This window comes from Notothenia rossii (genome assembly GCF_949606895.1).
Source record: "Notothenia rossii genome assembly, chromosome: 2".
Classification (NCBI taxonomy): Eukaryota; Metazoa; Chordata; class Actinopteri; order Perciformes; family Nototheniidae; genus Notothenia; species Notothenia rossii.
The window spans coordinates 9,857,092-9,873,836 of NC_136904.1; the positions used below are offsets into that span (position 1 = coordinate 9,857,092).

Here is a 16,745-nt window from a genome sequence, read left to right on the forward strand (position 1 = left end):
TATTTATGAATAGAACTCATTCAGCATTTTAAAGTTTAAAACAGTGACAACACGTTGACCTTAGATCACATGTGTCAAACTCAAGGCCCGGGGGCCGAATCAGGCCCTTGGTGGATTTAATTTCGGCCCGCAGGATAATTTCTAATTACTATTAGCTCTGGCCCACCGGTATATTGCACGCACACCTTCCTCAGCTCAGAGCCTGACCCCAAACATTGATGAACTTGTACCCAAGAAGAGATGCCAAGTATCTGGCTTGAACTAGCATCACAGAGCAGCACACTGTGTTTACATGGATGTTTCCTTCTGCACTTTTCTTCTTGAGACAACAGGGCATGTTTGGTTTTCTCTTTGAGGGAAATAGTTTTGTTGAAGCTGTTGTTGGCCTGTGGAAAAATGTAATCATAAGAAATGAATCTGGAAAAGCTGCAGATAGAGCCATAAGAAATGAATGCAACTGATTATTTAATGTTTCATGTTGTTTTTATATTCAATCATTTAAGCTTTGTTAGTTCCAGGTTTAATATGTGCAATAAGTTCATTTCAATACGTTTTGCAATAAACATTGAACCAGTCCGGCCCTCGACTAGTACCCATTTTATAATCTTGGCCCACTGTGTATTTGAGTTTGACACCCCTGCCTTAGATGATGTTGAGCTTTGGATCTATAATAAAAGCCAGGCACTGATAACGCCTTTTTAATCGTAGCATTTGCATAGACCTGTGCACATCCTTCAGTTAGAGATTGCACCTTTTAGGCAAACAAGAAAAGTAGAAATGTCCAACATACTACACTTAAAAATAGGTATGACAGAGTAGAGCATACTATGTTCTCCCCTGAAATCCACTGAGAGGCTGATGTGTGCCTCCAAGAAATACACAGTCTGAAGGTAAACAAACATGTTTATTGTGTGGTTCGTTACAGCATACCATTCAGATCCAGTATTGTCAAATATTTGCAAATAGCACATTAGAAAACTGTTGTCAAGCAACAAAAAGCAGAAACACCTGAAGCTCATCTCAATGACCTCACAAAGTTCATCCACATCAGGTCTGTGAAAATACAGATGAACCGCCACAGTACAAAGATGATGTCATCAATGAGCCAGAAAACCTATTTTAGCTGCATTAGGAATGACCAGACCTTAACATTGAAAGCCTGGGAATCTTTCAATTTAAGCTCATGTTTATTTAGCTACCTTCAGCTATACAAGCACTCCTTCAAAATGCACTTGGGTAAAGATCAAATACAGACCATACATTTCCATACTTTGACTTATATAACACAACAATATGAAAAAGTTCAAAACATGAATTAAGTTCATGCAAGTACATGTCTTGAATATAAACAAACTAATTTAATGAATGTACCTACCTAAAAGCTAATGCATGTCAGCTGTCAAATGTTCCATGAATGTGCACTCAAACAATCTTACATCAGTCTATAATATGAATCCCGAAACCCTTTTGCATATTAAAGTATTTATTTGATTTAATGTACACAATTGAATCAAATTCCTTGAATGCTTACTCACGTTTCACTTTAGATCTACACATTTTAGTGCACAAACACCTGATGAAAAACACAAAAGTGAACATCACGAGCAGCACAGCTCCAGCCAGGAACAAAATCACATCTACAGAGTGGTAGGAATACCAGGGCAGTCTGTAGGACTCTGTTCTCAGGTGAGCTGCACCTTTGTGTCTCATGACAAACTCTATCCAGAAGAGGGCGGTGTCCAGCGGCTTCATCGGCTGATCTCTGTGCAGCCTGGAGAGTCTCTGCATGTTCAACCTGTAGGAGGGCTCATTCAGGACTTCCTGGATGGCATCCTGAAAGTTGTTGTCTTTGTCCACGGTTTGAATCGTAAGAATCTTAGCCGCGCCTCTCTCCTTTAGACGCAGCAGGTTGTCAAATTGGTCGAAAAACAGGGGCAGACCAACAACTGGGACTCCGTGATAAATAGCCTCTTGGACTCCATTGGTTCCTCCGTGAGCCACAAACAGTTTTATCTTGGGATGTCCTAAAAGGTCATTCTGAGGCATCCAGTCTACTAGCAGAGTGTTGTTGCCCAGAGTGGCTGGTCTCTCACCTTTATATCTCCAGATGACTTTCTGGGGTAATTTAGCAAAAGTTGCAGCAATCCCATTTGCCATATCAGAGGGAAGTTCACTTACAAAGGTCCCCAGAGACATGATGATGACCCCATGCTCTCCAGAACTCTGCACAAACTCCTCCAGGTGTTCAGGGAGAGGTTTTGCTGGTTTGCACTGGAACCCTCCAATATAGACAACATTAGGCATGGTGGGACGAGGGAACTCAAACACAAAGTCCACTCTCATCAGCCAAATGTCTGCATCAAGCATTAACTGGTTGAAGTCAATATCGGACCCAAGATATTTGTCACACAGTTTCTGGTATACTAGCTTCACCACCACTTGATTTTGTATGAGATTGATTAGTTGCAATAAAACATTTTTAACTCTCTGAAGAAAGGTCATCTTATCAGTGTGTCCAGATCCTGTTATAGGGACATATGATAAAGGTGAAGGAGCAATAGCAAGATGAGCCTCTCCAGCTATTAGCCAACGAACATTATAAACCAAAGGAAGTTTTAGATATTTGGCCATAATGACCCCATGGCCCCAGCAGGGATCGGTGAGTACCAGGTCAAACTTGCTCTCCTGTAGGATTCTCATTAACTCTTTGTCGTCTAGCATTGCTGATACTAATTCACCCACGGTGGAATGAGCATCCACAAACGTGCCTATCATTCCTACGGCCGTGTTGAGAAAACTTGTCAAGGGAATAGACCCCCTTTCAAATTTGATGGAGTCAAATATCATTTTTGTAATGAACTCCTGATCAAGACTCCTCTCCACTTGAACGGTATAAGTATTGTAATAAGAGGATGTTTCCTTGATGTACCAGCTTTTGCTAGAACGCACAACAGTTATATTGTGTCCTCTGGAGTGCAAAGCCTCAAGTAGAATATCCATGTTGATCCAGTGGCTACCCTCAGCGGGTAAGACCAAGATGTTTCCTCCATGACAGCCTCTGGGAATAAAGACAAGCAGCAGCCAAGCACTGCAGAAATGGATCAACCTCATCTGGAATGAAAACAAGAGACAACCAATGAATAAAGGATAAGAACAGTAGAGCTGTAATACTGAACTTTAACTAAACAAAATGTCCATGCTGCAGGAAACATTTTTTTTTCATAGCCTACACTTGTTTCAGATTTTCTACATACCTCCAATAGTTTACACTGGAACCTCAATGTTTTTTTGTTTTTTAAATGACCGTTAAAATACAAATCCCTTTAAGTGTACCTTTAAATTGACTTTTTATGGATTATATGACCGATATACCGGAAGTACAGTTCAGTAGCAATGCATCTTATTTGACTCCATTAGAAACAAACGTGAACAAACACACACACGGTTTAGGTTAGCTTATATCTGCAAGTACTATAACAGAGGGTCATTGAGAAACTGACAGTGAACAATAATGGGAAGCAAATCGTTCTGCATAAAACACACAAGCAAGGTAACAATCCTTAGAGGGAATTTGAGCACCACAATTTCCCATTGACTGCTTATGCTATTGTTTAAATACAATAAAAAGGCAAATATAAAAGTAAACCTTTTTTTAAAACATGGTGCTTGTTCTTACCGCTGTCTGTAATGTTATTCGACACAGGAAAAAAAGCCAGGCTGGGAACTTCTCAATCTGGCACCAGACTGAACTAACCTGAGCGAGTCCAGACGCGTGCACCCAGGAAGTGAGCAGTTCTGATGGGAAGGGACAAATAAAAGGCAAACGGCCAACCATGTGTGAGCAAACACCATGAGAAGGAAGTTAATGATTGATTAAATCGTGTCTATAGACACATATCCAGGACCTTATCTTTCAGATGGCATATCAGTTTATAAGGCTAAACAAATCCAAAGTCTGTGATTTAATAAGTGCCATTCATCATCCTTAAGGATTTGATAGATGTATCTTACCCAACTCCTGACCTCTTAGACCAGCCAAACACAGAATAAGGAGAAGTCTGGTCACTATAATTCTGTTACTTGGTGATGAATAAAGACAACAGACCCCACATCAGAATCAGAATACCTTTATTTGCACACAGAGGGGAAATTTACTAAATATAAATTCAATTAAATATCATTTCTAAAGTGTCAATATTGATAGACTTATGCTTTGATCCAATTCAGTCTTTTATCTGATTGCTATACTTTGAAAGGACAACCTAAATGTACCTGAGTTATTACACTTACTGAGTGTTAATCATTATTTTCTTCAGTCTACTGTTCATGTTGATACCATTCTTTTATTCAGTGTGCACAATGTATATCCATTGAATGCTTAATCAAGTTTTATTTTGGACCGACACATTTTAGTGCACAAACACCTGATGAAAAACACAAAAGTGAACAGTACGAGCAGCACAGCTCCAGACAGGAACAAAATCACATCTACAGAGTGGTAGGAATACCAGGGCAGTCTGTAGGACTCTGTTTCTCAGGTGAGCTGCACCTTTGTGTCTCATGACAAACTCTATCCAGAAGAGGGCGGTGTCCAGCGGCTTCATCGGCTGATCTCTGTGCAGCCTGGAGAGTCCCTGCATGTTCAACCTGTAGGAGGGCTCATTCAGGACTTCCTGGATGGCATCCTGAAAGTTATTGTCTTTGTCCATGGTTTGAATGGTAAGAAGTTTAGCCGCGCCTCTCTCCTTTAGACGCAGCAGGTTGTCAAATTGGTCAAAAAACAGGGGCAGACCAACAACTGGGACACTGTGATAAATAGCCTCTTGGACTCCATTGGTTCCTCCGTGAGCCACAAACAGTTTTATCTTGGGATGTCCTAAAAGGTCATTCTGAGGCATCCAGTCTACTAGCAGAGTGTTGTTGCCCAGAGTGGCTGGTCTCTCACCTTTATATCTCCAGATGACTTTCTTGGGTAATTTAGCAAAAGTTGCAGCAATCCCATTTGCCATATCAGAGGGAAGTTCACTTACAAAGGTCCCCAGAGACATGATGATGACCCCATGCTCTCCAGAACTCTGCACAAACTCCTCCAGGTGCTCAGGGAGAGGTTTTGCTGGTTTGCACTGGAACCCTCCAATATAGACAACATTAGGCATGGTGGGACGAGGGAACTCAAACACAAAGTCCACTCTCATCAGCCAAATGTCTGCATCAAGCATTAACTGGTTGAAGTCAATATCGGACCCAAGATATTTGTCACACAGTTTCTGGTATACTAGCTTCACCACCAGTTGATGTTGTATGAGGGAATTTAGTTGCATCAAAACATTTTTAACTCTCTGAAGAAAGGTCATCTTATCAGTGTGTCCAGATCCTGTTATAGGGACATATGAGAAAGGTGAAGGAGCAATAGCAAGATGAGCTTCTCCAGCCATTAGCCAACGAACATTATAAACCAAAGGAAGGTTTAAATATTTTTGCCATAATGACCCCATGGCACCCGCAGGAATCGGTGAGTACCAGGTCAAACTTGCTGTCCTGTAGGATTCTCATTAACTCTTTGTTGTCTAACATTGCTGATACTAATTCACCCATCATGGCATGAGAATCCACAAACATGCCTATCATTCCTACGGCCGTGTTGAGAAAACTTGTCAAGGGAATAGCCCCTCTTTCAAATTTCATGGCCTCAGACATGATTTTTTTAACCCACTCCTGATCAATACTCTTCTCCACTTGAACGGTATAAGTATTGTAATAAGAGGATTCATCCTTGATGTAGGCTACCAGCTTTTGCTAGAACGCACAACAGTTATATTGTGTCCTCTGGAGTGCAAAGCCTCAAGTAGAATATCCATGTTGATCCAGTGGCTACCCTCACCAGGAAAAACCAAGATGTTTCCTCCATGACAGCCTCTGGGAATAAAGACAAGCAGCAGCCAAGCACTGCAGAAATGGATCAACCTCATCTGGAATGAAAACAATAGACGAACAATGTATAAAGGATAATAACAGCAGAGCTGTACAACTGAACTTGAATCAAACAAAATGTCTATGCTGCAGGAAAAAATAGGATTATTTGAATAAGCTACTATTATTTCTGACTTCCTTTAATACTATACACCTCAAAAGTTTTCCATTGGAACCTCAATGTTTTCTTTTTTTAAAAACAAATCAGCCTACTGTTGAAAATCCATCTCACACACACACACACACACACACACACACACACACACACACACACACACACACACACACACACACACACACACACACACACACACACACACACACACACACACACACACACACACACACACACACACACACACACACACACACACACACACACACACACACACACACACACACACACACACACACACACACACACACACACACACACACGAAAAAAGCCAGGCTGGGAACTGCTCAATCCAGAACCACTAAACCAAACTGAGTGAGTCCAGATGTGTGCACCCTGGAAGAGTGAGAAGTTCTGAGGTGAAGGGAAAAATAAAAGATAATAGGCCAACCATGTGGTTCAAAAACAATGATAAGGAAGTTAATGATTGATAAAATCATGTCTATCAATATACAGTACCTTATCTAGGTACTGACTGCTATATTTTGAGAGCACCCCCTACATTGACTTGAGTTGCCAGCTTTACAGTTGTTAATCATTATTATCTTCAGTATACTCTATGGAGGCTGTGTGTACTTTTCATTGAGTGAGAACAAAACGACCATTACTGACACATTATCAAAAATCACATGACCTAGCCTACTTACTGGAAAGGAAGGTCTGATAGTCGAACCTCTTCGAGCTTTTCAGTCTCTCAAGGATCCTGGATGGGGAAGAAGAAGCCAGTTCAAAATACACTGGATATCTTTGAGTTATCTGGCTCAACCATAGGGCTCAACGTATGGTCTCTCAACTTACCCTAAACGGGATCTCGTTAAGCGGTCCTACTTCGCTGGTTATCGAGTCGGTCAACCCAGGGTTCCTCTGTCCGGCTGAGAGCGCGTTCACGTGAAAGGGGCGGGGTTAGCAACACTTGACCAATCACAAACCTGGAGAAGCGTCCTGACAGCGGAGCGTTATATTTCATGAACGAGTAAACTATAATTTTACAGAAATGTGAAGAAGTTCAATTTTAAACATCCATGACCTAACACATAGTTGCATCTGCAAAGTGCAGGAAGAACGGCTGTTTAAACTCCTGACTGTTTCAATGCGTAAATCAACAGGTTCATAATATCACTGCCACATCCAATACACAAGTGGATCTGACTTAAGTTACATTTGAGTTTTTCGTCAACTAAATCAAAATGTGTTGTTTAAAACACTTATGCATGTTTGCGGCACTGTAAGTTAACTATGAGTTACTTTGCTCCGGTTACTTATGTTGTGACATATTTAAGTCAGTTTGATCACCGCAAATGTAATAAGATAGTTCTGAAGATGGGCAGTGATATGCTATTCATTTACATGTTCACACAATAGGCGATTTTTTTACCTGCCGTCTTTCATGCATACGGTAGTTTAAACAGTTGTTCCTTTATCCTGTAATTACTTCATGGCCTCAAACTCCGTGCACCAAGCTCTGGTCACAGAGTTTATCTCTTATCTAGAACATAATCTGCTCCGGAGCCTAAATCATGCTTCTTAGTGTAGGCCTCTGGTTCGCATGTGTTTTTTTTTTTAGAGAAGATCCAATGTAGGCTACTGTCTCCCTTTTTCTGTCTCCCCGGCTGGAAGTGGCTGACCTACATTTGGATTCCCACCTCTCCTCCTCCTCAGCTGCAGCTCATCACCTGGATTGCCATCTTGTCTGCATTTAAAGCATAGTCTGCATAAACCGTTGCTGGAACTGCTACCTCTGCGACCTGGATTTTGAAAAGAAGATGGTTGAATGGATCTATGGATGTCTTTAAAGCATTATCTAATGTATAGTATCGAAATGTTTTTTGGTTTGAATGCATATTTTTGCAGTCCTGCATGCAATAATTTAAAGGGAGCTTGAAACCAAAGTTTACAGGGAAAAACCGCGTGAGTCATCCAACTTCTACGTTTTTGTCAGGGAACCAAATATTATGGCATTTTAACAAATACACATAAAAACATGCTTTTTCATACAGACCCACACAATTCTATACATACACACACATGTATCGAAAGGTTTTTTGGTTTGAATGCATATTTTTGCAGTCCTGCATGCAATAGTTTAAAGGGAGCTTGTCGTATTGATGCGACAAGATTGTTTTATTACACAACCTCTAAATAAAGTACACTCACATAATCCATAGGTTAGTTCAGGGACAAATTATCATGGAATTATCTGTATTTCCTCGAAGCATTGTTCAAGGCTTTGTTTAGGACCTAATTATACTGCATATAAACTGTAGCCTTGCAGGCCTTTTTGACCGTATATATATATATATATACGTATCTGAATGTATTGTATGTTATGACTTAGTTTGTCAATTACATTTCAATGAATCAAAAAGAAATGCAGAAGTAATGTCAAAGTGTTTTATGAGCACATAATAACAAGATACAACTGAAAACTGAATATGTAGGGGATGGTTTAACAAAAGCAGATTATTGCCCCCTGCCCCCATCCCAAATAATATGGGGCCCCCAATACGCTGTCGCCATGGAAGCACACACACACACACACACACACACACACACACACACACACACACACACACACACACACACACACACACACACACACACACACACACACACACACATATAAAGAGGCATGTATCATCACATCACAGGCTCAGTGGCAAAGCTGCACTTGTGATTCCCGCATGCTGCTGTGGAGAGGCAGTGAAGTGAGGTGGCCGCTGCACGGAGGCGTCGACTATCCCTTTTTATGATTGGTGACCACAGAATGCCAGGAGAAGGGGAGGTGTGTGTGTGGGGGGGCGGATTCTCTGTAGGAGGAGGAGGAGGAGCAGGAGAGGAGGATGCATTGCCCGTTCATTATTGGAAGCAGCAGGGAGTGAAGCAGCATCTGTTTGAGGCGAGAAAAAGAACCTGCATGGAATGGAGGAGCGCTAGAGCTGCACCGTCGCTGTCGTCAAGACTCCCATCGCCTCCACCACTGCTGCCACTCTGGACTGGGATTTAATGGGAGACACTCAGAGTGGGTATGTATACATCATTTGAATGCTTACTCTATGAAATGTATTAATCACCTTAGAGAGGGTCAAGTTAGCAAGGTGATGACAGATTGCATTCTTGGCTTGTAAAGGATGCTATAAAATGTGTAATGGATACTGTTTAGTATGGACGTCATTAGGGTTTTAAGCTTTGCACAGCTTGTTCACTGAAATCAGGAACTGTGGTTGAACGTATAGCTTCATTAGAGGGGAGGAGGGTTGGCTGCCTGGGGATTTGAACCCTTAACCCAGGTTTGATTGAAGCTATTGCTCAGATGTTGGCCTGTACACAAAAGCAGCTCTTTCATAACCACTGTTATTGATATTCTTTCCAGCTCTGTGATGCCCGAGGGACCAGTCGTGTGGATCCAGTGCCACCTCTGATACGATGCTGAGAGCAGGGGGGGCAGCCACCTCTCTGGCACTGCTGCTGCTGCTGCCGCTGCTCTGCTGCTGCTGCCACCTGTGCCACTCGTTGCGTAAGTTTCTCAAGGACTGGGAATGCCTCATCCAATTACAGATGGTATAGTTGCAGCTAAGTTGGTCTCTAAGGGATATTAAGAATCAAAGAAAGAAGATGTCAGTCAGATCGTCAGATGGTCAGTAAAGAGTAGAGAACTTGAAGAGACAAATCAAAGTACTGATTTCAGTTTACAACAGTACAGTTTTACATTTGTAGGGGGGTTAACGATTTCAATTTGTTATCTGGCTTCCTAGTCCTGGCTGTCTTTGTAGGGATTTACCATTTACAAGATCATCTTTGTTAAGTAACACATAATCAATGTGGACCTGGAGAATGGTGGATTCATGCTGTGGCATTCATGCCATGTTGGATAGATGGGAAAAACTGTCATGGTTACAACTCGGGCACAAGGACAAGGTTATAGTTCCCATTTGGTCAAAGGACAACTCAGGATAGGAAGAGAGTTGAACAATAGAGTTCTCTGACATAATAACAACTTGTGAAATAACGTTGGTTTTATTTTGTTACAAGTCTATTTTTTCTGACACAAAGCATCCATGTTGCCTTAGCTTCCAGATATTTCCACATTATGAAATCAGGGCTTCCCCCTCTTGACTCATTTTCCTTTTGTTCTCAATCCGTAAGACCTCTTTGATTATTTAGTAATTTTTTAGTTTTCATGCTGAATTACTAACTTCCAAGAAACTTCAGAGCACATCTCTTGGACCCGAGATTAAAAGTGATGCTTTTGCATGTCACTTTTTGGAGGAACTCGGTTTTACAGATCTGACAATTAAATCAACTAAATGATTAGTCGAAAAAAGGTTTGAGTGTCCATTTCCCAATACTTTTTTAGTCCAGGAAAGCCGTATAATATGCGCAATACAATGAGGCTGGCAGTAAATGGTCAAAGCGGGCACAACAACAGGAGCAAACAACATAGTAAAGTTTTTCACCTTAAGTTAAATGACGGCTATCTTTCCTTCTAAGTAAACTAAGATGAATACAGTTCAGTTTGGAGGTCACGTGACCGGGTCAGGTGATACACTCGGTTGTAAACTTGGAAGATGCTGCTTGTGGGCAGCTGAGGAACATGGGTGAGGAATAAGGGGGGAGGTTATTACTGTTTGTCTCACTGTAATCCTCACCATCTGTACAAGAGCACACAGAACATACATTATGTATTACATGTTATCGATGTTTTTGTTATAAAACCAACTGCACCTTACAGACAGTATTGACCAAGGAATAAGATGTTCATATTAAATATTAATCTTGCTCAGCATGAGGTGCAAATGAGCATTCCCTTTTAACTTATAGCACACACCTTATATATGCATTTCATCAATCACACACTTTAACAGAAAATGTAGAATCCAGCAGCTTGCTTTTCAGTCGAGCAAAATGCTGGTGTGGGAGTAGGTGCTGTAGAAATGATGAATTTGCTTATCACACAGTCATTGATTGAGGGTGTTGCAGCCTTGTTTTTATTGATCCGCACACATGTCTGAGAGGGTGACACCATACATTTGTGGTCAGTCTTGGTTTAGATTTCCAGCCGCATTCTCCATCCATAAATTGAGTTTATAACCGCATTGGTGAAAGATTTAAAGAGCAGGGTCAAAGATAGAGTGTAATTCAAAATGTAATCAATATGTGCTCTTCTTCAGGATAACAATGAACCAGTTTAACTGATTCTGTCTGCACTGCTATATACAATAGATTCATCTTGTAACTGCACATAACGCAATATCTACGTGTTTTGTCACCCAGTCTCAGGGTCATTTTTTGAATGATACAAAATATATAGTTTATACTTTGAGCAGGTTTCCTAAGTAGAAGTACTGTTGACCAACAGGCCCACATGTACTGGTTGCATAGAAGATGATCCTACTCCTCACTCCAAAACACGGTTTCACAACTTGTTCATCACAACATTATTGTCCAATTTAGATTAAAATAGATGATCCAGCAGCGTATTAAGGGCTTGTCTACCTTGGGATTATTATGAGTATTTTCCGGCCTTGGTGTTTTGAATTTTTCATCTTATTATAACCTTTACCATTTCACAGTGTGTTTTCAGTTCATTTGGTCAGTTACAAATGTTTTGTTTCGTGTTTTGGTTGTACCTCCACCCTCTTTTCCTATTAAGATGACTATGTCTACTTCTCATATACAGTCTATAATGTGGGCTCCTGTTGACAAGTAACCCTGACTGCTTTATTGAATATATCCTTTGCTGTTGATACTGCTTTCTTTAAGGCATTTCAGGACACCTGTTATCTCTGTTTCTGATAGAGAGCAGGGGTCACATCTAATCATCTGAGCATTGATTTTTAGGCCTTCATACATTGTGAGGATTGTATGTATTGCTCAAACCTTTTGTTTTTCTGCATCTTGAAACCAAAGCTATACCACGAAGGTAATATCCATAGTCTACGTTGCAGTGCAATTTGAGAGAATAAAGGAAACATAGCTGTATATGGATTAATTATCAAACATTGGACGACTGAATAAATCAAAGATGCTTTTGCATTCGTTGAAATACATTTAAGTTGGTATGAACTGAATTATAAAATGTTATTTTTACATAACATTACATTTTTCCACACCATTTAGGGGTTCCAAAACTCTCCGCTTTCGCAAAAGCAGAGGATAAGCTGTTCAAATACCTCTTTGTAAACTACCAGAAATGGGTCCGGCCAGTGGAATACCTGAACCAGACGATCAGCGTGAAGTTTGGCCTGGCCATCTCCCAGCTAGTTGATGTGGTAAGAAAGAAAAGCACTGATTATTGATATAATTCAGTCGTGAGTCTCTGATGTGTTAACTACAGCCTATGAATGTAAAACATACATTTCCTTCAACTTGGCTACTTTTTAATTGAAACTGTTTACACTGTTTTAGGATGAGAAAAATCAACGAATGACAACCAATGTGTGGATGAAACAGGCAAGTGTACTTCACATCTAACCTAAACATTACAATGAACTATCATTTGTAATCATGCAGATTTAAGGTATTGCTGATAGTGTTTATTTAATGGTTGAGGAAATACTCTTTAACAACCTCTGACATAACATGGCATTTAGAGGCAACAAGTCACCCTTTTTTAATCTGGTCTGGTGGCATTTCACTGACAGTTCTCATATCAGTCCTTTGGGCCCTGTGCCCACGCACCTGGCTCCACCAGCCGCCTCTTCCCAACTCCTGTCAGCCTTATTCATGTCTTTGAGTGTCCTGTCTGTTGAGCTTCCTTTGAGTTATCACCACAGACTAGACTCTGTCATTGGGGTCAGTTGCTCCCTTTCAAAGTGATGGATTACAGTACCTCTTGCCAAAAGGCTGATGGAAGGGCAATGCCCCCTGTGGTGATGTCTATCTATCAAGCATGTAATTTGCAAAGTATTTCAGTGTCAGATTTAGTGATTTTATTTATCGCAATCTTTTGGAGGTCACTTTTTTGATTTAGAAAAAGGAATACCGAACTACAGTTTTTTTCATACACTGGTTTACCCTCCAGCGTTTCTTTCTTTCACAAGGAATCTATCGTGTAGCATATTTTACACATTAAAGAGATTTGGTACATTGTGCTATATTAATGCTAGCAAAATATAACATTACACATAATATACCACATCCAAGCATTGGTCTTTATGCCAAGAGTTACATCAGAGAATTGATACAGTTAATATGAAGCTAAAACCAGCAGCCGGTTAGCCTAGCTTAGCATAAAGACTAATGATGTAAAAGCTAGCCTTGCTCTATCCAAAGGTTACAAATCCACTTACCAGGACTTCTAAACTAATTAGGACATTGTTCAGTATAAACCGGTTGCCCACACTTCCATAAAAACACTTCCCCCTTCTTTTCAGGCTTAGTGCTAAACTAACTTGGTTTTTAGCATATTGTGGTTTGAATGTTCTAATCTGACATTATGGGAAATATGCTTATTTGCTGTTGTGCCAACGGTTAAACCTTCACTTAAAAGCCTCTATGTGTAGATGTTTTTGTTAAATGTGTTCAATGTTTCCTTTATGTAGGAGTGGACTGACAGGAAACTAAGATGGAATCCTGATGACTATCAGGGCCTTACAGCCATCCGAGTCCCTTCTAACAGGATCTGGCTTCCCGACGTTGTACTGTACGATAAGTATGGGCCATTATATAAGGAATAAATTACATCTGTGTCAGTCATTTAATTTTCTGTTAGCCACGGCCGCACGGAAATGCTGACGGTGCTGTTACATAACTGTCTTAAATGATATTTCTTTCAACAGTTCAGATGGGCGTTTCGAGGGAACTGTCACTAAGGCAGTTGTTAAGTATGATGGAACCATAACGTGGACACCACCAGCCAATTACAAATCAGCCTGCACCATTGATGTCACCTTCTTCCCTTTTGACCTCCAGAACTGCTCAATGAAGTTTGGCTCTTGGACATATGATGGCTCCCAGGTGAGACTTTACTTTGCATTAAATTAGTGTTAGTCATGACGAGCAATGTACATGAAATTTCTCTCTGTATTTAACAGGTGGACATAACTCTTGAGGACTTCCACGTGGACAAGCGGGACTATTTTGACAACGGTGAATGGGAGATAGTGAAGGCCACAGGCAGCCGTGGTCTGAGGACAGACAGCAGCTGCACCTATCCCACCATCACCTACTATTTCATCATCCGCCGGTTGCCTCTTTTCTACACACTCTTCCTCATCATACCCTGCATTGGCCTGTCCTTCCTCACCATCCTCGTCTTCTATCTGCCCTCTAACGGTGGCGAGAAGATCTCTCTCTGCACCTCTGTCCTGGTGTCGCTCACAGTTTTCCTCCTGGTCATTGAGGAAATCATTCCTTCCTCTTCCAAGACTATCCCTCTCATCGGGGAGTACCTGGTCTTCACTATGATCTTCGTCACACTCTCCATCTGCATCACAGTCTTTGCCATCAACATCCACCATCGCTCCTCCTCTACACATCATGGCATGGCACCGTGGGTGAGGAGGATCTTCCTACATCGACTGCCTAAGCTGCTGTGCATGCGCAGCCATGTGGACCGATACTCTCCAGCTGATATAGCCAGAGCAGGAGGACTGGGTATGATGAAGAACTCAAAATCTGAACTTACACCTCTGCTCTACACCAGACATAACCTACAAGCAGCTTTGGATTCTATTCGCTACATAACCATGCATGTGGTTAAAGAAAATGAGGTCCGAGAGGTGAGTATGTTGGATTTTGTGTATTTGTACATCATATGTAATAAGGTAATTGGTTAAAGGGGACATATAATGCTAATTTTCAGGGTTCATCTTTGTATTTTGCATCTCTACTGTGACATGTTTCCAAGCTTTAATGTTCAAAAAGGTTTTTATTCTTCTCCTAGTGCCTGTGCTGCAGCACCTCTTTTCACCCTCTGCCTGAAACCAGAGCCCAGTCTGATTGGTTAACTGGCCGGCTCTGTTGTGATTACATAGTGATGTAACAATAGCAGCGTTCACACCGCGTACTTTGCAGTAATAAGTGCCGGCACTTATTACCCCAGGGCACTAAGTACATATCGCGTTCACACCGGAGTACTTTTCCCTGAGGGAAGATTACGCATTGAGCCGCTGACGGGACTTCATCTTCTTCTGCTTTGTGTTTACTGGCAAGCCGCGAACAACTTCACGGCGTATACTGCCGCCCGAAGTCCCCGGCCGGAAGTCCCCGGAGTTGGGGACTGGCTTCAGTAGAAGCTGCCGGGACTCCCAGCAGCTTCTACTGAAGCCTTCAGAGTAAATCCCCAAAACGCCGACACCTCATCATCACTCCACCGCTCCCATATTTTTTTTTGTGTTGCCATAAGTTATTCTCTCTCCGTTGGTGCGCGGGGCTAATGATAATGCTAATGCCACAAATACAATGGCGGCTTCACAAAACCTTTCAGAGTTTTACGGGGCGTGGTTTGCAATTCGCCCAGCCAATCAGAACTGGAGCACTTTTCCCCCCCAGGATAGTACCACCTCTCTAGCAGGCACTAAAAATGGGGGTAAAAGTTCCCGGCACTAAGTACTCTTTTTTGTGTGAACCCAACATAATGGGTACTAACGGAACTAAAGGGGAAAAGTACTCCGGTGTGAACGCGGCTTATGTCCCCCTCTGGAGGGAACTTTGTGATTTTTGCCTTTGCAGATCATACATGAAGAAAAACCTATATCACACTAAAGGAAAGGGGAAACCCCAACAAGCATAATAGGGCCTCTTTAATACTTTCCCTGATTTGAAACAAACTGACATGTGCTTCTCTCGTACTCCAGGTGGTTCAAGACTGGAAATGTGTAGCCCAGGTCCTGGATCGAGTGTTTCTTTGGGCCTTCCTCGTGGTGTCGATCCTGGGCTCTGCGCTCCTCTTCATTCCTGTTATTTACAAATGGGCCAGCATAATCGTCCCTAACCATGCTGGAAGTACCCTCTAAGCCGCAGTTAAACGAACCGCAAATGGAGGCAAAGCACATCAACATGTCGTTATGGGTCATATTTGAGATTTTAAAGACTGAGATACTGTGATTACCGCACAGATATGGTCCTACTCTGCCAACTACATTCAGGCTGACAGATCCGCCAGAGATAAAGCTGCAGATTTGAGGCCTCGTTTGCTGAGTGTATCATTCAAATACTTTTTTTTGTTTATAAGAGTTTTTATTCTGTATTTCCGAGTGTAAAGATACATTTAAATACTCAATTGATGTATAACATATATGATCAAATCACCCATGTTTCATCCACACAGAAATACACTCATTTCCACTTGCTGGCATCTTAGAGGTCTGATAGCGATACTAGTTGGCAGACAACATGTCCTCACAGGATATTTTGGATAGCATCAGGCTAATGGCTGTTGGTCACGGAGGTGGCAGGGTGGTGTGGTAAATTAAAATGTAGTTGTATTCACTTTAAACATCGTAAGAGTAATTTAATAACAGCTTCCAACCTAGATATTCAGATACACCATAGATAGAATAAGACCTTCATTCTCATTCTTCATTATTTTACTCTGTGTCTGCATATCTGCTATGTATTCTGTAAGGCAGAATTAAAATAAAACTTATGGATTTACTTT

At 41.4% G+C, this 16,745-nt stretch overlaps 2 protein-coding genes and 1 pseudogene across 4 annotated transcripts; 1 reads left to right on the plus strand and 2 right to left on the minus strand.

Annotated features, from left to right (window-relative positions):
* Positions 1 to 885: 885 nt before the first annotated feature.
* LOC307028380 (UDP-glucuronosyltransferase 2C1-like) lies at positions 886 to 7,674 on the minus strand. Its single transcript, XM_079663343.1, has 5 exons — positions 7,521 to 7,674; positions 6,944 to 7,087; positions 6,793 to 6,848; positions 3,677 to 3,795; positions 886 to 3,111 (listed from the first exon to the last, which is right to left on the minus strand). The coding sequence occupies exon 5, from the start codon at positions 3,109 to 3,111 to the stop codon at positions 1,528 to 1,530; it is 1,584 nt and encodes a 527-aa protein (XP_079519469.1). The 5' UTR covers positions 3,677 to 3,795; positions 6,793 to 6,848; positions 6,944 to 7,087; positions 7,521 to 7,674; the 3' UTR covers positions 886 to 1,527.
* On the minus strand, positions 3,813 to 5,787 carry LOC307028384 (UDP-glucuronosyltransferase 2A3-like; annotated as a pseudogene). Its single transcript has one exon. The product of its transcript is annotated as a UDP-glucuronosyltransferase 2A3-like (transcript).
* An 800-nt stretch (positions 7,675 to 8,474) lies between the features above and the next one.
* On the plus strand, positions 8,475 to 16,741 carry chrna5 (cholinergic receptor, nicotinic, alpha 5). 2 transcript variants are annotated; one of them, XM_079662838.1, is made up of 8 exons: positions 8,475 to 9,168; positions 9,516 to 9,659; positions 12,263 to 12,414; positions 12,551 to 12,595; positions 13,687 to 13,796; positions 13,924 to 14,101; positions 14,179 to 14,865; positions 15,943 to 16,741. In XM_079662838.1, exons 2-8 carry the CDS (start codon positions 9,569 to 9,571, stop codon positions 16,099 to 16,101), a joined length of 1,422 nt encoding a protein of 473 aa, XP_079518964.1. In that variant the 5' UTR covers positions 8,475 to 9,168; positions 9,516 to 9,568; the 3' UTR covers positions 16,102 to 16,741. The 2 variants fall into 2 exon arrangements, with proteins under 2 accessions (XP_079518964.1, XP_079518965.1); XM_079662839.1 differs by having other exon boundaries at positions 13,687 to 13,787.
* The last annotated feature ends 4 nt before the right edge of the window (positions 16,742 to 16,745 follow it).

Excerpts from the sequence above, each read along its gene's own strand:
- LOC307028380 (XM_079663343.1), bottom strand. The coding sequence starts at position 3,111 with ATGAGGTTGATCCATTTCTGCAGTGCTTGGCTGCTGCTTGTCTTTATT.
- chrna5 (XM_079662838.1), top strand. The coding sequence starts at position 9,569 with ATGCTGAGAGCAGGGGGGGCAGCCACCTCTCTGGCACTGCTGCTGCTG. Across the intron at positions 9,660-12,262 it reads CCACCTGTGCCACTCGTTGC|GGGTTCCAAAACTCTCCGCT; the intron begins GTAAGTTTCTCA and ends CACACCATTTAG. Across the intron at positions 12,596-13,686 it reads CCAATGTGTGGATGAAACAG|GAGTGGACTGACAGGAAACT; the intron begins GCAAGTGTACTT and ends TCCTTTATGTAG.